Here is a 25453-nt window from a genome sequence, read left to right on the forward strand (position 1 = left end):
CTCTCTTGAAGTTCTGGTATGCTGCTGGTGTCTTCCACTGTGAAAACTGGTGCAAAGTAGCTATTTAGTTCCTCCACTATTTTTTTGGTCCCCATTGCTACTTCTCCAGCCTCATTTTCCAGTGCCTCTCATATTTTTTAGGTATTTAAAGAAAACTTCTGCAATCTTCTTTTATATTACTAGTAGTTTACACTCATATTTCATTTTGTCATTACCCGTTATTGCTTTTTAAGTCATCCTCTGCTGGTTTTAAAGGCTTCACACTAATCTTCACCATACTGTATATTTTTATTCTGTCTCTGACTCCCCTCATCAGCCATACTTGCCTTGTCCTCCTCTTAGTATGTTCATCCTTAAGATGGATTTCTGCTGTGCGTCCCAAATTATCCCAGAAACTCCTGCCTTTCCACAATTTCCCTCTTCCAATCAACTCTGGGCAGCTCTTCTCTTATGCCCCTGTAGTTATTTTTACTCAATTGTAATTCCAGCTTCCCCCTCTCAAGCTACAGAGTGAATTCTATCATATTGTGGTCACTGCCTCTTTGGGGGCCCTTCAACTTAAGCTTCCAAATCAAGTCTGGCTCATTATACATCACCGAATCCAGAACTGGCTGCTCCCTAGTGGGCTGTAGCATAAACTGCTCCAAAAACCTCACTGCATAAACATTTCACGAATTCCTTTTCTTAAGACCCACTAACAACCTGATTCTCCCAGTTCTCCTATATTGAAGTCTCCTATGATTACTGTAATAGTGCCTTTCTTACATGCATTTTCTGTCTCCTGATCAACTTTCTTCTGCACATCCTGGCTATTACTAGGAGGGCTGTACACAACTCCCATCAGGGTCTTTTTTCCATTGCAGTTCCTGAACTCCACCCGAACTTCACTTTCCAACTATGTGACTTCTTACTAAGAGGGCAACTCCACACCCAACCTCCCCCCCCCCCTCCCCCCCCCCCCCCCCCAACCCAACCCGCTGCCCATCTGCCTGTCTTTATGATAGGATGTGTATCAATTGGATATTTCATCCCCAGCCCTGATCCCCTTGCAGCCACATCTCTCTATGATACCTACAATATGGTTCCTGCCAATTTCAATCTGCACTATAAGCTCATTTACCTTGTTTTATGTAATGTATGCATTTAAGAACTACATCCTCAGTCCTATGTTGATTACCCTCTTCCTACAGTTGTCCCCTTATCTGCTGTGTCTGAAGATAGATTTCTAACCCTTTAAAACTCTCTGTTCCATTACTCATTCTGGAAATTTAAATAACCTCTGCTGAGCACCCCACTTCCCAACCCCACCCTTTAACGTTTTCCATAACTTTCCACGTAACTGAACTTACCAGTTGAGAGGATTTGGTTCTGCTTTCTAATTTAGCCCATAGCTGATCACAATCCCTCAGCAGAACCTCTTTCTACTTGTATTATCGATACCTACATGGACATGACTACTGGATCTTTCCCCTTCCATGACAAGTTTCCTCTGCAGTCTAGATGAGTTATTGTGAACCCCAGCATGAGGCAGGTAATACAGCCTTTGGGCTGATCACAATAACAGTGTCTAATCCGCTAACTATACTATCTCTAATTACAACCACATTTCTCTATTCTTCTCCTCTTGAATGGCTTCCTGTACCACAGTGCTATGGTTAGTTTGCTCATCCTCCTTAAAGCACTTGCACTCATCCACACAGGGAACAAGAATCTCAAACCTGCTGGATAAGCTCAAGGGCTGAGGCTCATTCAGCATCACCTCCTGGATCCCTCTATGTAGCTTGGCCTGTGGTCACATCCTCTTGTCCCTGACCACACAATAAATTCGAGGTAGTTAATCTATGGGGTGTGACTGTCTCTTGAAACAGAGTCCAAGTAATTGTTTCTCATATCTGATATGTCAGTGTTCGAAGCTCAGACTCCAGCTCATCAACTCTGTGCCAGAGTTCCTCAAGCAACCAACATTACTACTGATGTGGTCAGTGTGAACCACAATTGTGTCCCCCAGCTCCCACATCATGCAGTTACAACACATTGCCAGGCCCTGTATCTCTATTTTAATTACTGAGTTCTTCATTTGGTTTCTTTTTAAAAATCATACTCTTCTTTTAGTTTGTTGCATGTAAATACTTCTGATATTATCTTTCAATCTGAAAGTAACCTATAATGGATAGTTAAATTAATTGTTATCACTAAACCAACGAACTTACAGTTTACCTGTGACGTCACTATTTTGTGTTGGGCCCTGGTCCTGCGGTTCAATATATCCTCATGGAAAATGTTTCAAACTATGAGCCAGAAAAAAGGAAAAAAATACTTCTTCCCCTGTGCACCAATGTGATCTCTCTTTCCTGACCATGCAAAGCTTACTGATCCCATGCAAAGTTCAACTCCTTCATTTCCATTTTCCCATAACGGAGTTGTTCCCAATCCATCACCCTAACTTCACCAAAAACAGTGAAAACACTTTTTAAGTACACACACTGATGCATTGCTTGTAAAATTACATTGACAGAGTACAGCATCTGAGGAAACTGGCAACCAGTACCAATAGCATCACTTCTCATTTGCCATGAGCAATTCAATAACAGAATCCCATTCCAATTTGATAATTTAGAGAAATGTTTAATATAAACCTTGTTGAAACACAATGAAATATGCAAGTAAAAATGCAAGTGGAGTGAATGTTTGCTCATATTAATCAGATTAGAAACAGTGTAAATAGCTGATGTTCTCAGGAAAACAGAAATTAGAGATAATATTGTTCATCAACCATGTGCTCACTCACCTCTACTGGCTCCCAGTCAAGCAATGCCTTGGTTTTAAAACTGTCATCCTTGTTTCCAAATCTCTCCGTGGTATCATCCTTTCCTCTCTTTAATCTCCACTGTTTCCACAATCCATAGAGCACTTTCAACTCCAACCTCTTGGGCACTCTGATTTTAATTGTTTCACCACTTACCTTCTTACCTTCAGCTGCTTAGGCACTAGAAATAGCTTCATAAACTTTTCTCTCAACCTCTTTCTTCCTTTAAGACACTCATTAATAAAAAGTACACTTCAGCCAAGCTTCTAATCTGCTGCACAAACTGCACTTTATATTTTCTTTATACTTTATGTCTGAAGTGCCTGGGTTTATATAATTGTAAGAAAGGTACTACACAAATATAAAGTTGCTATTATTATCCTTCTCTTCTATAAAGTGCGTTGTAGTTCTTAGTATCATTAATTATCAGTCTGTATCCAAATGCAGCAAGATCTGGACAATGATGGGGTACTTAGTGGCTTGGGTTACTTAGTGGCAAGTAACATTTGTGCCACACAAGTACCAGACAATAAACATCCAACAAGACACAATCCATTCAACACAATACAATCTGTAAACCCCTCAAAATCAACATCTTCGCAGTCACCATTGATAAGACACTTAAGTGGACCAGCCACATAAATTCTATCTATAATCACTGGTCAGTGACTGGGCATCCTGCAATGGTTGGATTTAAACCTATGTTCCTGGAGGATTAGTTTGGTGTCTGGATTAAAATTAGTATCACTAACCCTCTGCCAACTTGTTTCACATTTTAATAGCATTTATATCTGGATTGCTATTGTAAGACTATTAGACCAAATGCTTTTTTTCTTTTCACAATACATGTACTGTATTTCGTGATTCTAATTAAATCACGAAAAGGTCCGAACACCATTGAATCTAATGTGACTTAAACCATATCAAGTTCTTTGCAGAGATTATAATCATAATTAGATGAAGTTTTATTTTTGTTACACCTAATTAGTTTGTCCAATTATGAATTATATATGGTATTTAATACTGTTTAAAGAAAATTGTTCCAGGGATCATTTATATTAAAATAAAATCATGAGATTTACTGAAAGTTTTGGTAAATGGTAAGTAATGATAAATGGATTCCACTTATCATTGTGATTGCATAAAGTATCTTGGGTGTGTATGTATAACTCGTACCAATAGCATCAAACTCAATATTATCCATATCTCTAAGAACTATTTTTTTTAAATAAAGAGCAGCATGATGTCCATCTGTTGACAAGATACAACTTTACAATGCGAAGAATCATGGGTATTCAGTTCTTCCACACGAATGACTGACCTGATACTGGTATGGCCAAGCTTTGAAATCATAGGACACATGGTGAGCTGTTAGGGAGCAGTTACAAGCTTAACAGTGAGACAGAGGCAAACATATTGCACATTCATCCTGAAATGTGTGTTGGATGAAAGGCTACTTAAGAAAACATGCCTAATAAAAGCAAAATACTCAAGACATCTGGCAGTATTTGTGCAGAGAGAAGCAAGAGTTAACATAACATGACTTTGTAACTCTTCTTCAGAAAACATGCCTGCCAATATTGCAATGAACACCATTCATTCGTCACTCTTAAAATGCTGAGGGTTTTCAACTCTGAAAAGGAAACAAACAATCTGACGTTGCCCTGAATAAATGATTGGCAACACGTTCGTGGAGTCTTTATCTGTGGCTTCTTTCATGAATTTTATACCAATATAGATAAAACAAAATGAGACTGTTAGGCATTGCTTAAAATTGTGACATATTCATTACCAACTTGACAAAGACTGTTTAAGGAACCCTTATTGCTTAGTAGCATTGTCTCCAAAAGCATTAACAGTTGGCTATAGCAATATTATCACATAACATCTGGTCATTCCAATTTGTCAGGATGAATTTCTAGTGAAATTAAAGTGAGGTTGCTCCTATGAGGTAAATTTCTATCAAACAAGACTTTATGTCACAAATAACATTTGCAACCTCAATAACTTCTCATTAAAAGAAAGATCACTTGCATCAGAAACAACATGTAGCAAAAAGCAGTGACATCCTTTGTCCCCTGACTCCAGTGCAGCTTCAGACATTTGTATTGCATCAAAACATTATTCGTACTTAAAACTCATCCTCTGAGCTGTCAGCTAACAGCATCACCCGGTCCTGCATGCTTGTGAAATCTTTAGGCTGAAATTTTAAACAAAGACATTAGTAGTATTGTACAGTAATTACCATATGCATATAATAAAAATACATTTTAATAAGGACATGTAATTGAGACAACACTGTCATGACATTAGCAATAATAAGTATATCTATTGTTCTGTGTAGGCAATTTGGCAACCAATGTGCTCATAGTGATGTCCTATAAATGGCAATTAAGTAATCATGTAACCCATTTTGGTGTTGACTGGAGGAATCAGTATGGTCAGAAAATCCAGAGGAACTCATCAGCTCTTTTTTGACTATTGTCATAAAATCTAAACAATCGTATCCAAAAGACAATGTAGCACTCTTTCAGTTCTGCACGGAAGTATTTAGCCAAGATAAAAACTGAAGCCCTTGTGGGAGGATTGAATTTTCGAGGCAATAGTTCTCCAATTTAGCTAAGCTGTGGAGTGCAGGTTCATAGTTCCTTGAAAGTGGAGTCATAGGTAGACAGGATAGTGGTATGTTTGTCTTTATTGGTCAGTGCATTGAGTATAGGAATTGGGAGGTCATGTTGTGGCTGTACAGGACATTGGTTAGGCCACTATTGAAATTCGCATGTAATTCTGATCTCCCAGCTACAGGAAAGATGTTGTGAAATTTGAAAGAGTTCAAAAAAGACTGACAAGGATGTTGCCAGGGTTGGACAGTATGAGCTATAGGGAGTGGCTGAGTAGGCTGGGGCTATTTTCTGTGGAGTGTCAGAGGCTGAGGGGTGGCCTTATAGAGGTCTATAAAATCATGAGGGACATGGTTAGGGTAAGGTCTTTTCTCCAGGGTGGGGGTGTCCAAAATTATAGGCCGCAGCTTTAAAGTGAGAGGGGCAAGATTTTAAAGGGGCATAAGGGGCAACTTATTCACACAGAGGGTACCGCGTGTATGGAATGAGCTGACAGAGGAGTTGATGGAGGCTAGTACAATTACAACATTTAAAAGGCATCTGGACGGATACATGAATAGGAAGGGTTTAAGAGGGATATGGGCCAAATGCTGGAAAATGGGACTAGGACAGTTTAGGATATCTGATTGGCATGGACAAGTTGGACCAAAGAGTCTGTTTCCTTGCTGTACAATTCTATGACTCGATGACTGTAAATGGATAGAAATCTGGAAGAGCTCCTGTGGTGCAATGATAGTTTCTCCGCCTCTGAGCTAGGAGGACTTGGTTTGAGTCCCACCTACTCGAGAGTCATAACATGCCTGGACAGGCTGTTTTAAAAAAAACTAAGTAGAGAATTGTGTGCAAAAGATCAGCAATTTCTCACTATACAATGCTAATGTACATGTCTCTTCACTAACAGTACCATTGGGAAAATATGCCCCATAATGTCCAAAAGATCCCAATTGTACATGAAGTGGACAGCAGTAATTTTCTCATTTTATTATCACTAAAACTCTTCACATTATACAAATCCAATTTAAATCAATTTGGGTTCATTAAAATTAAAATTCTGTTCACATACTTAATTATTAAATCCAGCAGAGTAAACTAATCGAAGAGCCACTAGTTATGTATCAATTTTTTGACATTTGAAGAACAAATAGAGCAAATCATTTGAAACCATGAAAATTAATACAGAACTCTGACATCACATTACCTTCTTCCTTTTATAAAAACTTACATTTTGAATGACACATTTCATAACCTCAGGACATTCCACAGAATCTTCTAAAAATTGGTTCTGGAATCTAAGCAATTGTGGCCCATACCTCATTACCCTTGAGAAGACTATGGTGAGCCATCTTCTTGAATTGCTGCATGGTGATGTCAAATGGCTGATGGCACTGGATGCTGAAAAAGCTGACAACATTACTTACAGGACTTATACATTTGATGGGAAGGTCCCGGGGAGTGTTGCCAAACAAAAAGAAACCTTGGGGTGCAGGTTCATAGCTCCTTGAAAGGGGAGTCGCAGGTAGACAGGATGAAGGCGGCCTTTGGTTTGCTTGCCTTTATTGGTCAGTGCATTGAGTATAAGAGTTGGGAAGTCTTGGTACAGCCATACAGGACATTGGTTAGGCCACTTTTGGAATACTGCATTCAGTTCTGGTCTCCCTGCTATAGGAAAAATGCTGTGAAACTCGGAAGGGTTCAGAAAAGATTTACAAGGATGTTGCCAGGGTTGGAGGGTTTGAGCTGTAGGGAGAGGCTGAATAGGCTGGAGCTATTTTCCCTGGAGTGTCAGAGGCTGAGAGGGAGGGAAAACCTTATAAAGGTTTATAGAATCATGACAAGGTGAATAGCCAAGGTCTTTTCCCCAAGGTAGGAGAGTCCAAAGCTAGAGGGCATCTGAGAGGGGGAAGATTTAAAAGAGACCTGAGAGACAATATTTTCACGCAGACGATAATGCATGTATGGAATGAGCTGCCAGTGGAAGTGGAGGAGGCTGGTATAATTGCAACTTTTAAAAGGCAACTGGATGGGTATAAGAATAGGAAGGGTTTAGTGGGATATGGGCCAAATGGGACTAGATTACTTTAGGATATCTGGTCGGCATGGATGGTTTGGACCGAAGGGTCTGTTTCCATGCTGTACAGCTCTATGACTCTACTGTAAAAATAAAGTTTCATGCTCTAAATCTACCCATGGCATAAGCCAACAGTTCCAGTACAGCTGCAGCACTGGCACCTACCCAACAATGTAGAGATTTGCCTAAATATGACCTCAAAAAGCAAGAAAAATCCAATGCAGTCTATTGGCTGTATAACTCTATGACACCCCAACCAATATACTCATAGTCATTAGCAAAGGACTGGAATGTCTTGTGAACAGTGCTATCATTCAGTACTTACTCACCAATAATCTGTTCACTGATGCTTAGCTTTGATTATAACACAGCCGATCAGCTCCTGAGAGGAACTGATCATTCTTTATATCAAGGCATCATTTGACCCACTATGACATCAAGCAGCTCAAGCAAACCTGGAATTAGTGGGAATCCAGAGGCAGAAGGGTTCTCTCCTCTGATTGGAGTATATCTAACACAAAGAATGGATGTGGTTACTGGAGTCTCTAGGACATCTCTGCAGGAGTTCCTCAGGGCAATGTCCTAGGCCCAACCATCGTCAGCTGCTTCAACAATGACCTTCCTTCCATGATAAGGTCAAAAATGGTCACTGATGATTGAACAAAGTTCAGCATCATTTAGGACTCCTCAGATCCTGAGATATCTGTGCTTATATGCAGCATGACAACAACATTCAGGTTTGGGCTGAAAACTGATGAATAATATTCAAGCCACACAAGTGCCAGGCAATGACCATCCTTAAAAGGGAGAATCTAACCAGCTCCTCTTGACATTCAATAGTAGTTCCATCACCAAATACCCAACTGCCAACATCCTGGGGACTACTACTGCCAAGAAACTCTACTGAAGCAGTTACTTAATTAATATGCCTTCAATAACATCAGAATACGGGGTTTCTGTAGTAATTCACTTCCTAGCCTCCTAAAGCCTACCATCTGTGAGGTACAAGTCGGAAGTATGATGGTAGGCTTTCTATTTGCCTGAATGGTAGCAGCTTCAATAACAAACCAGAAAGCTCAATGGCAACCTAAACAAAGCAACCAACTCGATTGATACCCTTTCCACCATCTTTAACTTTCATTCCCTCCACGACTGGCATACAGTAACAGCAAGGAGAAAGTGAGGACCGCAGATGCTGGTGACCAGAGTTGAAAAATGTGATGCTGGAAAAGGGCAGCAAGTCAGGCAGCATCCAAGGAGCAGGAAAATCGACGTTTCGGGCAAAGGCCCTTCTTCAGGACCTATCCCACTGTGTATCCTGGACCCATCCCATTGTTGTGTGAAAATGCTTTGCTCTCATCACATTTGCTATGTTTGTAAGTCATTTGAAATCTGTGTCTTTTCATTTTTAATCCTTTTACCAGTGGGAACAGTTCCTATCTACTCTATCTAGACCTCTCAATTTTGTGAACTTCTTCCAAATCTCCTCTGAGCTGTCTTCTCTCCACAAAAGACTGTTTAAAGAACAATCCCAACATCTCCAAACAACACTGAACTGAAGTTTCACATTTCTGGAACAATTCCTGCAATTCTCTTCTGTACGCTCTCCAATATGTTCATATCCATCCTATGGTTTGGAACCTAGAACTATACACAATGCACCACTGAGATCTAACAAGAGTTAAGCCTTCTTTCAGCATTTCCTCCATCCTTCTGTATTCTATTCTGCTACTAATAAGCCCAGGATACTGTATGTTTTATTTACTGCTTTCTCCACTGATCCTGCCACCTTCAATAATCTAAGCACATAAACACCTAGGTCCTCTACTCCAGCATACCTTCAAGAACTTTTCACCGTGCCGCCCTTTAGGGCAGCACGGTGGCACAGTGGTTAGCACTGCTGCCTCACAGTGCCAGAGATCCGGGTTCAATTCCCGCCTGGGGCGACTGACTGTGTGGAGTTTGCACGTTCTCCCCGTGTCTGCGTGGGTTTCCTCCGGGTGCTCCGGTTTCCTCCCACAGTCCAAAGATGTGCAGGTATTGGCCATGCTAAATTGCCCGTAGTGTTAGGTAAGGGGTAAATGTAGGGGTATGGGTGGGTTGCGGATCGGTGTGGACTTGTTGGGCCGAAGGGCCTGTTTCCACACTGTAAGTAATCTAATCTAATCTAATCTAAACTGTACTCCTTCTTTTATATTGCCCATGTTCATTCTATCAAAATGAATCACATCACAATTCTCAGTCACCAATCTGCCCACTCCACCAAACCACCAAGTGGTCCTTTTGAAATTCTACATGTCCTCCTCACACTTTATAATGTTTCCAAATTTTGTATCATCTGCAGCCTTGACAGTGCTCCTTTTACGCCACTGCACACTTTTTTTCTTCATCTTAATTTCTATCTCCTTTGTCATCCTATCATTACACTCACCATTTCTTTTTGAGTGAACATACTGTGAATATGCATAAACCATTTCCTTTTTGAAGGTAGCCCCTTGTTATGGTAGTTTTTCTTGCCAATCTTTTGTTCCACTCTAACTGGTCCAGCTCCATGCTTTCTCCAGTGAAAACAGCTTTCTCATAGTTAATGATGCTTACTCTGAATTGCCTATTATGCTTTTCAAATCATTCATTCAAAACCTTACCATGCAATAGTCATTGCTTCCTAAATGGTCCCCCTCTTCAACCAAGTGTCCAGGTAATTCCAAAGTCTAGATCCAACAGTTCATCCTGTTTTGATGAAATGGCTATGTACTGCTGTGGAAAACTTATCTGAACATAATCTAGGAATATTTGCTCTTCTACACACTTTATATTAACATGTCCCAAACTATATTTGGGTAGTTAAAGTACTCCATTATAACTACTCAATAATATTTTCATATCTTTGTAATTTCCCTGCAGAATTGTTTCCACTAGTTGACGGTCCACAGACTACACTGAGCAATGTAACTGCATCAGTTTTGTTCCTTAGCTCTAGTCAAATTGATTCAAAGGACTGAATACTTAACGACACCCTCTTTTACAAGTACTGCAAATCCCATCTTCTCCAAAACTGTTGTTGGAAAATAGGATCCCCTTTAAACAGACTTCTTTCCTTGTACTTCTGATGAAGTTTAACTGCTCTTTTAGTAGTAATTAGCCTCCCAAAAACAGATAGAACAGAACTGTAGATGCTAAAATCTCAAACAAAAATTGCTGGAGAAACTCAGCAAGTCTGGCAACAGGAATGGAGAGAAAACAGAGTTAACATTTGAGTTCAGCGACCCTTTGTCAGCTAGGAAAAGGGGTAGATACGACCGAGAAAAAAGCTGATAATGTAGAGAAGCACGTCATGGGCTAGGGTGTGGGGATGGGTGAAGTACGTTGAGGAAATTCAGAAAGTACACAATGTTCAAAGTCTAAAATTAAAAGAAATGAAACAAAGAACTATGGATAATGGAAATCTGAAACAATAACAGAAATTACTGGAGAAACTTAACAGGTCTCACAGCATCTGTGGGAAGAAAGCACAGTTAAAATTTGAGTCCAGTGACTCATCAAATGAAGAGTGATTGAGGACAAAACATTGTGTATTTTCAAGAAGGTGGCAGACATAGCTTTTAGGGCTAAAATGGATCAAGGGGGAGAAAGAGGGTGGGTTTAAGGTATTGAGCTCCAATGGCCACCATGATCATACTGAATGGCCAGGCAGGTCGAAGGAGTTGAAAGGACTCCTCTGTTTCTCTGTAAGTTTGATGCTATCTTCTTTGATTAACCATGGCCAGTTTATCTTCTTCCTAGGATCCCTCTGTCTCACTTGGTTATATATTTGTTGTGAGTCATAAAACTACTTAATCCTTTCCCTGTCCACTCTGCCCACATCTCTGTGTAATCCTTCCTTATGTTTAGCACAGTTACTTCCAACCTAAGTTCCTCATCAAACTAAATGCTAAGTTTTACCTTGTTACAGCCACTGTTCCCAAGAACCTTTTACTCGGATCATTTATTACACCTAACTCATTATCATTTCCAAAACAGTCTAATCCCTGGTTCAATACACAACATATTGTTCCAGGAAACTGTCCTGAATACACTTCATAAATTCTTCCTTGTTATTACTTTTGCCAATTTGATTTTCTTAATCTACATGAAGAATAAAAAGGCACCCATGATTAATCATAGAATCCCTACAGTTTGAAAGCAGTCCAGTCACATCTATCCACAAAACAGCATCTCAACTCCCACCCCTTCTAACCAACCATCTATTTCCCATGGCTAATTCACCTAGCCTGCATGTCCCTGGAAACTATGGCCAATTTAGCATGACCAATCCACCTAACCTGCACACTTTTAGACTGTGGGAGGAAATTGGAGCACCCGGAGGAAATCCATGTAGACACAGGGTGAATATGCAAACTTCACACAGATAGACAATCACCTGAGGGTAAAACCAAACCTGGTTCCCTGACACTGAGGCAGTTATGGTAACCACTAAGCCACTGTGCCACCTTGCTTTACTAAGGTACTGCCTTTCTTTCACATGCCTTCATAATCTCCTGCTTTATTCTCTACCCTACAGGGCAGTTACTGCTGAAGAGCCTATAGACTATTAGCACCGGTGTCTTTTCCCCCTTATTAACTCTTAACTCCACCTATATGGAGTTTACATCATCAGATCCCGGATAATTTCATCCTATCACACTTATTCCATCCCATACTAACTCCAATATCCTTCCCTTCCTGCCCATTCTCCTTTCTAAAGAAATGTCACATAACCCTAAATATTTAGTTTCCAGCTTTGATCTCCTTGTAACCACATCTCCGTAATGGTTATAAGATCATACCTATTAACCCCTACTTCTGCTATCAATACCTACATTTTATTCCAAACATAATGCTCATTTAAGAGACATTAACTTTGCCTTTTCACCATTTTTACCCCTCTGATGTTCTTGCTTTTTTTAATGTTTTGATACTCATTATACTCACTTTCTGCCCCACTTTGGGTATCATTACCAAAATAGTTGCCCTGTAAGGTCACCATATCCATTTGCCTAGTATGCTTACATTTACACCTTCCGAAATCCTTTGGTTCTCATATCTGCCCCATCTACAGTCACAGCTCAGACCACTCACCCCTCTCCCACTCAGCTCACAAACACCTTGTGGCACACAAATGGTCAAGGTGGAAGGATAAATATTAAGATCTCTGCTTGACCTCACAGTTTGATTTGCTTGGTCGGCTATGATTCAGTTGGCAGCACTCTTGCCTATGGGTTAGAAGACTGTCTTTTTATGTAGATAAGATAAACAGAAGCCCCATCTACTTTCTCAAGTGGACGTGTTGCCAAGAAGAGCAGGGGAATTATCTTGGCTAATATTTATCCTTCCAATAATGATTATTAAAAGCAATTATCTAATCATCATTACGTTGTTGTTTGCAGGAACTTGCTGAGCATAAAGTGATTCCCATACTCCTTACAACTTTTAAAGTGGCTGGAAATACTTTTGGACATTGTGGTTGTGAAAGGTGCCTGAGAAGTATGCAAGTCTTTGTGTCTTTTCAATCAATTTGCATGTAGAATAAATGATCTGTTTTTCCATTTGAGATGAAATTTTGAACATTATCATGTGGCTCAGTTTAATGAACCTTCAGAAATGGGAATGACAGATTGACATGATATCTAATGTTGGGGGCCAAATAAATAACCAAAGCAAACAAAGGAAAAGTATGATCTGTTACAGAGTGCATTGTAGGTTTCTCAAGATACTTTTCTGGCAGTTACCTTTGTTTCACGTCTTTTGAAAACACTTTTCCTCTTCCGATTCATCACCTTGAAACTATAGAGAGCTCCTAGGATGAAGAGTGCCCCTGCCACGCCAACAGCTACAGGCACTAGCATCCCAGACATATAACCAGCCTGCAATCATACAAAAGGTTTAAAAATGTGTCATGACACTTAGTCACTACTTTCCCTGCAGTTTAATTTTGGATAGTGAAATATTTTATTCCGAACTTTCAGGTTTTAATTCTGAAATGTATATAATTTTGTTCAGATTCTATTCAATTTACAACACAGACTCAAAAGTCAAATATGTTAACCCAGACTCTGGTAGAAATAACATTGAGATTAACAGCATTCAGCAAGATTTAAGAGTAAATCAAACCACAATTGTCAGCATCTACATTTGTGTAGTTAAGTATAGGTGATCTCTTAGTTACCTGGCTTCTCCACGACCTTCATTATGTTGCTATCTTGCTCAGACTCACCAATTGAAACAAATGCAAAAGGTTTATAACTGTGCTACCAATGTGACTGACAGACAGACACACACACACACACCCACCCACAGGATAATTATTTCTGTCCTTTCAACTATAATGGAACTAAGCAGTGTTTAAAACAGTAAGAATGAAAAGGCAAATGTGACTTCTTTTAAATGAATCTTTAACATTGCAGAACATCAAAATGCGAGACAGCTCAGTGCTGAACTGAAGCATGGAATAAGTGTATGGGCCCAAATCAAAAATCATCCCAAGGCACTTACTTTGTCTTTGATTTTCTCCAGCCAGTTTCTTACTGAAAAAGGAATAGATTAAAATAGTTGTATTACTGAATATAAATATTATTTGATGCAAATATTAGAGAATGGTGAATTTCTTTATTTTATGCCAAAATTTACTGAAAACATCATTAGAACATGTCAGTGGCTTTAACACTGAATCAGAAATGGCATAGCCAATGGCTAATAGATTGATTTTGCACATTGCTTAATTGGAAAATAATTCTGATTGCCTTAGAGTGCCTATAAACCCTAATCTTATATTGCATTAACAAATAATAGTCAGCAAAGACCTTGCTATTACTAGGTTAAAATATTCTTCCCCTCAAGTTTAAAATTATAAAATTATTACTCAGAAATTAGGCTTATTTATTTCAGAACTAACACATTGAAGATAACTTGTAACAGAATTTGTAAAGATGCTTTGAGTGTTTCTTAATAACTCAATTTGTCTTTCATTTTGTACCTAAAGACCAGAGGTACAGATGATTTCACTACCTCAATAAGTAAAATGGAGAAAGTTAATGAGATATAAGCACTCACCGTTAGGCATCTGCCATTCCTTACTCAGTTATACTTTATTGAGGTGACAATTAGATTCTTGAGGGAGACACTGTATGCTCTCTTACACAAGGTGAATCAAATTATTGTCTTCAGTTTACTTGCCCAGATGAGCAGTACTGCAAGATTCAGGACCATAATTTTACACTGTGGTCCAATTCCAATCCATGCTACTATGAATCATTATCAGGATACTGAGAGATGGGAATAATTAGAATTGAGCACACCCTTTGGAGATGATCAACATAAGATTTAGCTCTTATACTGGTAGTATTGAAGTACCAGTCTCAATAACAACAAAATAACAGCAAATATTCCATTACTCTGCTCGTATTACAAGGGAATGATTACAATGGCAAATGTTGTACCTCACTGGCAGTGCTCTGGTCAATAATGCACTTCTTGCTGTGTTCAACTCTATGCCTTTGAAGTGAGGAATTATAACTATGTTTATGGGTCTGAGGATTCTCTTTCAATGGATTTTGTTGCACTCTAAATATGAATAATGAGGCATCAGAAGGAAACATTTTAAAGAAGCACATAAAATCATATTGCTGAGAGATCTTCAACACCAGTATTTTTCAGTTTAAGTAACAGTAGTGTGAACAGTGGTGGTGCAGCAAAATTTGCAATCAGCATTAATTTGAATGGAGTTGTGGCAATGATATTTGCTTTCTAGCTACTTTTGCTGAAGATTAACAACAATGTGACCCAGAAATTATCAGGTAGCATAAGCGATGATATAAATTATTCACAGCATTATTGCCAAGAATGGCTGTACAAGAATAACACGTTCAGAGATGTATCTTTTTTACGGCACAAATTTACAACAGTTTATCTGCATTTTAAAAGCTATCAATCCTTTATATATTTGATCAAAATGCTGGTGCTTCTGAAATCCAATCATCTACAGTTAATTAGTGAGAATTGCTGAGTATTGACTGCAAATTACATAATTCATTATTTGAAAATGAATTCAAAGGACACATTTGCACTCATATAATTCTGTACTAATTGAAGTTGGTGTACACAAAGTGTAAAAATATTGAATTCCCTTTTCTGGAATCAAAACACTGCTGTAGTCATCAGCAAAGGTCCATGTAAGTGGAAGACACCACTGAACTTAAATCATTGGCCATGAAACCTGACCTCATTTTACTCAGTTTTTCAGTGTGACAAATGCTGTTTTACCTGCAAAATGGCAAAAGTTGTCATGTTAGAGAGAGAGAATGTTCATGCATGCAGGAAGCCTCCAGAAGAATAAGGTAGGATAGTCAGATCAAGACAGTAATTGGTATATGACTCTATTTGACAGCAGGCCTGCCAGTTGGAGCTTAACACTTCAATGATAATCTCTCATAACATCACATAGCTGAACACAACATTCAGTGGCAGAAACAACATCCCTTATCCCATCCACATCACCAAAGCTTTGAAAGGATTATCAAATTAAATAACAGGTTGGTTATTGATTGAGTGCTATTAATTCTTGCTATGATTTTTTGAAGTGCTTATTGGTTTCTGGAATAGTTTAAAATTGCTGACTAGGTGAAGCCTGCAACTCATGAGACTGAAACTTTGCCATTTTGCCATCAAACTCAACTGCAGCTAGATTACCTATTGGAGCACTGAGCTCACAATTATGTATATTTACTGGTACACTTAGGAGTGACCATGTCCAAGAATCAGTTTTTGTTGACTATAATGACAAAAACATTATTTGCTTTAGTTCAAAGCCTTTTTAAAAAAAAATCAAGGCACTGCACTACCCTTACAAGAATAAAGAAGCCCTTCTACAATGATAAAGTACTTTGGTGAGAGTACACCCAGAATATCGTGTACTTCATTGAATTCTTTATCTAAGGAAAAACATACTTGTCTTAGAAAAGATGCAACACGGGTTCACTAGATTAATTTTGGAGATTGTCAGTTCCTTTGTTACATACAAACATAGAAACATATGAGTCAGGAGAGGAGTTGGCCATTCAGCCCTTTGACCCAATTCTGCTATTCAATAAAATTTTATTGCAACCTGAAATCCACATTCCCACCTTCCCCTTATAACCTTTAACCTCTTGCTTAACAAGAATCTGCCTCTGCCTTAAAATTACTCAAGGACTCTGCTTTCATTGCTTTTTCACGGACAGTTCCAAAGATCTCAAAAAATTTCCCCCAAACTGTTAAATGGGCGACATCTGAATTTTATACAATAATAGCTAGTTTTAGATTTTAGCATAAGAAGAAACAACCTCTTCACATCCACCCTGTCAAGGTCCTTTAGGATCTTATATGTTTCAATCAAGTTACTTTTTACTCTAAACTCTAACGGGCAGGCTTAGACTATCTGATTTCTCATAAGACAATTCTCCCATTCAAAGTATTAGTCTACTAAACCATATCTGAACTGCTTCCAATGCATTAATATCCTTCCTTAAACAAAAAGGTAACCAATACTGTTTAGGGTGTAAGTTTGCTCGCTGAGCTGTAGGTTTGATATCCAGATGTTTCATTACCTGGCTAGGTAACATCATCAGTGGCTACCTCCAATTGAAGCGAAGCTGTTGTCTCCTGCTTTCTATTTATATGTTTGTCCTGGATTCCTCAAGAACAAACCACGACAAGCAGACCAAACACAGCCAGAAACCCTAACCACCTTGCCATACATCAAAGAAGTTTCAGAAATGACAGCCAGACTACTAAGACCCCTTGGAATCCTAGTAGCACACAAACCCACCAACACTCTCAAACAAAAACTAACAAACTTAAAAGACCCAGTACAACCCATGGACAAAACCAACGTCGTCTACAAAATTCCATGCAAGGACTGCCACAAACATTACGTAGGACAAACAGGAAGAAAGTTAGTCACCAGGATATATGAACACCAGCTAGCCACAAAAAGACACGACCCTCTCTCCCTCGTAGCCCTACACATGGAGGAAAAAAAACACCATTTGGACTGGAACAACACATCTATGCTGGGACAGGCTAAGCAAAGACATGCCAGAGAATTCCTAGAGGCCTGGCACTCCAACCACAACGCCATAAACAAACACATAGATCGAGATACCATCTATCAACCCCTCAGAAAACGAACAGGAAATGACATCACCACAAACCCCAGGAACCCCATCCAGGACAAACATATAAATAGAAAGCAGGAGACAACAGCTTCGCTTCACTTGGAGGTCGCCACTGATGATGTTACCTAGCCAGGTAATGAAACATCTGGATATCAAACCTACAGCTCAGCGAGCAAGCCTACACCCTAAACTTCAATCTGAGCTACAAAACTTCACAAACCTTGCAATAACCAATACTGTGCCTTGTACCCTCATGTGATCTCACCAGTGCCCTGCATAAGTGAAGAAAAACCACCCTCCTTTTGTATTCAATTTCTCTCACAATAAAAATTATTCTTTGAAATACTTGCTGTACCTGCAGACTAACTTTTTCACAATTCATGCATTCAGACATTGAGATCCTTCTGCATCTCAGCTGTGCAATCTCTCAACATTTAGATAGTATGCTTCTTTTATAGCTTTCCTCTCAAAATGGACCATTTCACACTTGCCACATTACACTCAACTTGCTACATCCTTACTCACTCACTTAACCAATTTATATATTTTTCTAACTTCTTTGTGTCCTCGTCCTAACTACATACTGCTATATTTTCATCACAAAATCTGGCAACCAAACCTTCCTTTCCTTCATCTAAGTAATTTGTATAAATGATAAACAGTTGAGCTTCCAGCAATCCCTCTAATACATTATATCTTGCCAACCTGAAAAAGAAACATTTACACCTATTCTCTGCATCACATTAGCCAGCCAATCACCAAACTAAGCTAATATGCTAACCACCCCCCCCCCCCCCCCCCCCCAACATGACAACTGTTTTGATGTGGCACCTTACCAAATGCCTTCCACAAATATCAGTACAACCACTAGTTCCCCTTTGTCCACAGCATGTGTTAAGTCCTCAAAAGAACTCCAATCTATAACTTGGAGTAATAGCTTCATGCTCTCTATCCATTCCAGTCTGTTAATCATTTTCCATATTAATACTTTTCTCATTAGCCTGAACTCTGATTTACCACATCTGTCCAAGTTTTGTTGATCTTATCAAATGCTGTACAATTTAAAGAACCCCAATTTGAACCCCAAAAATCACACTCTACAAAATCTTCATCTTGCCAAAATTTTAAGAGTAACTAATTTCTGTGATATGATTCTTCCTTTTAGAAATGAGGATTAATTCTGATTTTGGCCCCTCAGCTGTGGCAAGTTTTTATCCCTTTCCTATTCCCTCATTCTCCACTCTGTCTGCGGGTAGAATGATTTGAATGTTTGCAAACAGGCTTCCAGCAACGTTTCCTCGTCTCTCCCAGAAGGAGTGTGGGGCAAACAACCACAAGCCTTGTACTGGCCACAGGTTTTCAATGTCTTGCTCACATTTTTGGTCTGGTGAATTAAATTTATTGCCTCATAATTGATTACGAGCCTTTTGGGCCTTTGATATCGAAAATACCTTTCCCAAGCCTCTGAAAAAGCAATTTATGGAGCACCTCAAAATCATTCAAAAGGATCGAGCTGCATTTCCAGGGATTGCAGTATCTCAATTTCATTGGTCATTTAGAAGCCGCAATAATCAACAGCATCTGAGTGATGTGACAACCAAAAGGACAATAATCCACAGATTTGCAGCGATATTCCCTGCATAAAAAAGTGTCAAGGCTAGGGAAGTAACAATAGGTAATGATATTATAAGAAAATTAGAGTCAACCTAACTGACTCTTTGAAAAAAAATGTCAGTGCATAAGATATAAAGAAAAATTGAACTGTGATCTCTATGGTATAACCCCCTCGTTTTCCCCCCTTTTAACCATGGCTTTAATAGCATTTGCAAATGATAAGCATTGCAACAAGCCTCCAGCATGGCACATTGCAGTCATTTTTGCCTGTTCAGTTCCCCTTGTCGGAGAGATGCACTGAACACTGCAGTACGCTCTTAACAAATTACTGCCCTGCAAGAATTTAAGTAGAATGTTACTGCAGTGCTCCCTTGTCCTTAATTCATTTGTTGATTTAACTTATACACAGGTAATTACACTATAGTTGCAGGTAATGTTGTCTGAGGTTAAATTCCATTTCAATAAACCATATTCTCAGCATACTGCAATACACTGACCAAGACAATACAGTTAAGTGGTTTGAAAGACTGCAATTTAACCTGGAGACTTAATTTCATTCAACACATCTTCCAGTCACTAAACTAAAAGAAAATTAGTTGTGGACAATCACTAAACTTCTGGCATCCTCTGATCTCCACCAATCCAGACTTTCAGATCAATAAGACACGATACACAATATTATTCTTCACAAATGCTTCCCAACTTGTAAATACCAACAGACAGGGTGGAGTTTAATTCCCTGCCTCATGGCAGACTTAGTGGTGCTGAGGCTTTTAATCAGGTTGGAGAGAGGTGGACCATCCATTATCTATTTTTACCCCGATAAAGAACAGAGTAGCAAGGTTCATGGGTAACCTTCCTGCCCTGCCAGCAGGACAAATTAAGAGGGCAATTATTCATCCAGGGCCAGGTGGGGAATTCTCTCTGCAGGGAGGCTGTACCTTTGAGTTGGCTTGCCTGGTCCCATGGTGAGTTTCTCACAAAGGGAATCAGTACCTGATTGAGGGACTGGGCACTGGAATACCCTTGGGGTCCCTTCAGAGCAACACCTTGTCTTGGCTGAAAATACCCTCCCCCTGCCATCACAAGCTCACCCAGTGACCATCATTCATTCATGGCTTGAGCCCCTCAATGATCCTAGGCCTCTGCAGAATTCATAGCTGGCACAGCCACCACCTCTCTGGCAACACTGACTTATTGGTGGCTCTCAAGGGCTGGTATTTCCACTCTGTGTCCTAGGGGAAGGCCTGTTGATGATCAATTAGGCACTTAATATGGTGGTTATGCTCAGAATATGGCAGCTCTCCTGACATCAGACGAGAGCCTCATCACCTCCATTAAATACTGCCCAAAAAAACTCTAATTTGTTTGACATTTAAAGTACTTCTCACAATTACTTTAAAAGATTTTCTGCAGTCTTTCACCTTCTTGTTCCCTTGTAATCCTACTTCAAGAAACAAGTCTGCTGAATCATGGTTTTCAGATCCATATTAAGTGAAATCGATTTTAGTTTGGTTTCATTTCAAAAGTTCTTTACACATCATCAACTGCATCTGACTGATTAAGTACTGGGCTAAATCTGAAAATGAGTTGCTTGACGGTTTTGTCTACCCCTCAGACAGCCATTCTCCCAGACCTATGGGTTTACAAATGCATATTAAGCATCTTCTCAATTTTTCTGAAGCTCCAATTTTCTGGGAACTGTACTCAAGAAGAATTGCTTGAACAGATCAACCAGCATGAATGGACAATGCGATTTCTTGCTATCCTTTGATACATTAAAATAAATATTATAATCTTATTCTCACAAATTAAATCATTTCTGACTTCAGCTATGACCTGGACAATTGTGATGTTCTGTGGCATCATAAAAGTACAACCCACCTCTTTTGATGTGTTGTCCATTTGAGAGGAACAGAACTCAGTCCAGCCAGCTGTAAAATACAATCTCAGCTCAGGAGCACAGTCATAACTGACTTGACACCATCTCGGGAAGGTCTGTTTAGACACTGATTTTATTTCACTGCTGGTTATGTCATACCCTAACTGAAGCCCTGAAAACGTCAAATAAATATTCATTCTCAGAAACACATCAATCATACAGAGTGCTCATTTGGCTGACTGCGGGATTTTGGCCCCAAACTGTGGATTAGTTGGGGATGGATACTTTGTTAAAATAATAGATTCTTGGATCACAACCTTGCCCCAGCACCAAAACATCCACATCCAGGGCTAAAGGAGGTGCATTTGGATGCCTGCGAGTGAGTCTAGTGGGTGTTAGTTGGTAAAGGCTAGCAATTATTTATTGTTACAATTAATATACTTCAAAGATATTAATGCAGTGTTTTTAAATTGAATTTTACTTCAATGCAAAGGAGGATTGCAGAATTGGCTCAGAAGGAAACAAATCAAAGAAAAAGAGCTTCGCAAAACACATTTTGATGAACTACTGTCTTGTCCACCAGAATGTAAGTATAACACAATAATGATAAATATCGTAGTGCTGCCACGTAATACCAGGGAGTATGGTGATGGGATCAAGTCTCAGGGCCCAACCCATGCCACATTAAGAAAGGCAAAAGAGAAATCACAGATTCATTCTAGATCAGTATTTTAATCTGGAAATTTGGCTATGTAATACAAGTCCTTTTCAGCATTAATCAAAGAGATTAAGGTTTTTAATTAGAGTGTGGGCAGAATCTTATAGGGGCCTGAGCAATGTTGACTGTGGTGAGAAATGTCATACTGAATCTTTTAACTACATTCCAGGCGTTGAGGCAAAATTAGCTAGGCAGCAGTGGGTTACCTATTAAGGGGATTATTGCTTCTTAATAAATGCACATCTCATTTCATGATTATGCAGATTCCAATCTTACCACCTGCCATGAGCAAACTAGACACTGAAAATTTGGCACACAAGTTAGAGTGGGTACCTGGGCACTTCAGTTCACCGCTAGCTGTGACCATCCTCCAAGTTGGCCACCACAGTATCTCAGAGCACAATTCATGGACACCAGCTACATGCAACACTTGGCCAGGGACATTGACATGTAGGATAATTGAAAACACTCCTGAGATTTCTCACAACATCTCTGATTCCCTGGAGGACACTTGGGAAGTATAGATTTGTATTACAGGGTGAATCAGGCTGCTGCAATGACAGTGAGTGTGCACAGACACGCACAACAGAGATTAGACCAGGCTGTATCTCAAGGCATCTTGCTTGTTCTGCACTTGCTTACATGGTTATTCACAGCATCCCTGCCTTGCTAATTAGTGTAATCACACAACCAAGCAGCTGGCCTTGCTGGTCAGCAGTCCTCAGTACAGCAGTGTGTTCCAACATGTGCCATCAACTTATATGGCAAAAAGACTACTGTGCTAGAAGCAGGGATCTATGTTGAAATGTCTTAGGGGAGTAGTGCTCACTGAAGGTGTCTGTGTGTCAGGGAATCCCAGCACAGTAATTTAAGGCCAGCATCTGCTATTAGTCTAAGGGATTAGCCATGGTCCGGCATCTAGTCAGAGTGTTCATGGCTAGGAAGTTCTATGCTCAGCAATCCGGGAAGTGGGTAACAGTAAATCCTGTGATTCCATGCAGCTAATCCAGGGGTTAGTGCTAATGCCATCAAGGAGGTGTACAGCCATCATTTATGGGTCTAGGCACTTCTTGTGCCCATTTAGGTCACTCCAGGGACTTGGCCACAGTCAGCCAGTCAGGTTGGTCTATCCAGAGAAAATAAGGAGAAAGGAACGACTTTGTCATTACTGCAGAAAGGGAAAGGCAACTCAGGGAACTTGCTCATAGGTATTGGCAACTACAGTCTTGGGGGGGGAGGGGGCAGGGGGACAATTGTGAAAAGGGCAACTGCATTTTTCAGTGCAGTGATACGGTAAAAGGACGTGCAAGAATGGGTAGGGTGGGGGGTTGTTTCGTGCATGGTCAGGAGCACTCTGGTTTCAGGGTGGGGGCAATACATGATTACACCTGACATGGTGACCTCGTGCCAGTGGTTGAGGGGGGATGCATATGGTGGGTAAATGAAGATTCATAAAGATAGGTTACAGGGAGACCTGGGCAGGCAAAAGGCCTAAAGCCTATGGAGTCTGCGGAAGGGGCTCAGGGTGTTTGAGGCCTCACCAATACATAGAGGTGGAGGCTGAAAACCACTGCATGAAAAGTGCTCACTGCTGCCCTCCATTGTGCTGGAAACCAAAACTACACAATAGCAATGAAAATGCTAGTGAGCACAATCAATGTGAGCAGGACAAGTGTTTAAACTTGTGTGTGAGGGAGGAGGATGTTAGACTCACCAAAGTGAAGCCCTTTTAAAAAAGGGAACCAACATTACACCTGGCCCATGTACAGGACCCAGGTCTGTTGGCTTCTTAATCCCTGACTATCCTAATGCATTAGCTGCTTACGCATGACATCACTGACCACTTCATTCAATATCACTACTTTCAGATAGAGGTCAGAGAAAGATTTGGGCATTTAACCAAGAGGAACAATGGTGCCAGCAGAATCCACTGCCCTTCATCTTGCTTCCACATGCTGCAGTAGGCTCTCAGGCATCAATCCATGTTACATCTTGTATGGACATGCTGTTAGGTATCATGCTGGCACTGTTACACTCAGGGCTAGACTCAAACAGATGTCGTACAAAACCATTAACAGTTATGGAACTAAGATTTTAGCTACATTGCACTGTCAGCCATGTCACTATGTATCCTGAAATGTTTTTTCTTCCTCCACCTCCCAATACTTCCCACACCTTGGTGTGACCCAGGTTCTGCAGATGCGGTCGAGGTAGCATGCTCAGCTGTGCAGCCTTGGAGGATGGTTGGGGCGCTTGTACATGATCACCACATATGCTGAGGGTCTTCTTGCCAGAGGTACGTGGACTCTTCTCAGTTTGAAACCCCAAGGGTCTGAGAGGGACAGGTAGGGTAGAAGTGGAAGACCCAGCATTTCTGCGCTGTCCGAAGAAGAAACTTCTAAGGGTCCTGTGAGTGATTCCACTTCTGATTGGGTGCTTCCTGGCACTGCCCTAACTCCCTGTGAGGAAGGGGCACTGGGGTTCACACCAGATTCTGTCTTCCTGACATCATGCCTCAAGTCCTGAAGATGTGTGCACACATCCAACAGGCTAGGAGTGCAGGACCTGGCCCTCCAAGGCAACCATCAGCCTGTTCATGAAGGCAGCCAGATAATCACTCCTTGAGGCAGCTGGGACCCCTTAGCGTGGATGCAGTCCTGCAGCCTCTGAACTTTGAAAGCCATTGACTACCACATCCCTGCCAGCTACCTCTGCTGGCCCCTGTGCATATGGACGAAGTCCCTGATTGCTGACACCACATGGGCCTCTCTCCTGCCTGCAGTCCTCAGAGTGCTTCCACCTTGGGGTATTCCTTCCTTGGCGAGCTGTGAAGCTGTCAAAGAGCTGTTCACCAGTTTGCACTTCCAAACATTTCCACTGAGGTGGCAGGATCTGAGCTGGTAGGGTTACAGGAGGCAGCATTGCTGCTGTTCCTCAGAGGTCAAGGCAGTGGCTTCTGTTGGAGCAAACTGCTTCTCCATCCCAACCATATCACTGGCATCTGGACAGCACAAGAGAAAGATGGCATTGCAGCCAATGGTTGGAAGTGGCAACAAATGACACTAACAGTGGGTAATGGGAGAGTTGCAATGAAAAGCAGAGAGTGATACTTAATCAGTTGGTGGGACTTGGATGTCTCGACATCCCCGCAGGAATGGTCCTGGTTTTCTCCTTTGAGGGACAGAATTCTCTCCTCAGTGGAAGAGAAGCCTGATGACAGAACCTTCCAGGCTCTTTCCACTGTGTTATGGGCTAGTTTCTCCCATAATGAGAGACAAAGAAGAATTGAATAAGATGAAAGGGCAACAGAGCTGGCACAGATGGTTGAAAGGTCGTGAGGTGCCCTAGGTAAGAGAGCATGTAGTATAGAGGCTGTATATGATTAGTGTTATGGAAGGCTGAGGGGTAACAAGAGTGAGGAAAGACATTGCTTGCAATAGAGAGAGTGGGAGAGCACAAACTTTTTTGGGAAGTGGATGCGGTAGCAGAGATAGAGTGAGGCACCTAACTTGGTGGAACAGAGGATGTCACTGACCTTCTTGCAGCACTGCTGG

At 40.5% G+C, this 25453-nt stretch overlaps 1 protein-coding gene across 1 annotated transcript in view; it reads right to left on the bottom strand.

Annotated features, from left to right (window-relative positions):
- Positions 1-1702: 1702 nt before the first annotated feature.
- Positions 1703-25453, bottom strand: part of LOC122553636 (armadillo-like helical domain-containing protein 4) — a 109143-nt gene continuing 85392 nt past the window's right edge. Inside the window, exons 7-9 of the mRNA XM_043697748.1 lie at positions 14027-14058; positions 13264-13398; positions 1703-5006 (exon numbers count right to left, since the gene is read on the bottom strand). Of these exons, the coding sequence (XP_043553683.1) occupies positions 4938-5006; positions 13264-13398; positions 14027-14058 (236 nt within the window). The 3' untranslated portion in view covers positions 1703-4937. The remainder of the gene's footprint in view (positions 5007-13263; positions 13399-14026; positions 14059-25453) is intronic.

Source organism: Chiloscyllium plagiosum, chromosome 10, assembly GCF_004010195.1.
Source record: "Chiloscyllium plagiosum isolate BGI_BamShark_2017 chromosome 10, ASM401019v2, whole genome shotgun sequence".
NCBI classification, from domain to species: Eukaryota; Metazoa; Chordata; class Chondrichthyes; order Orectolobiformes; family Hemiscylliidae; genus Chiloscyllium; species Chiloscyllium plagiosum.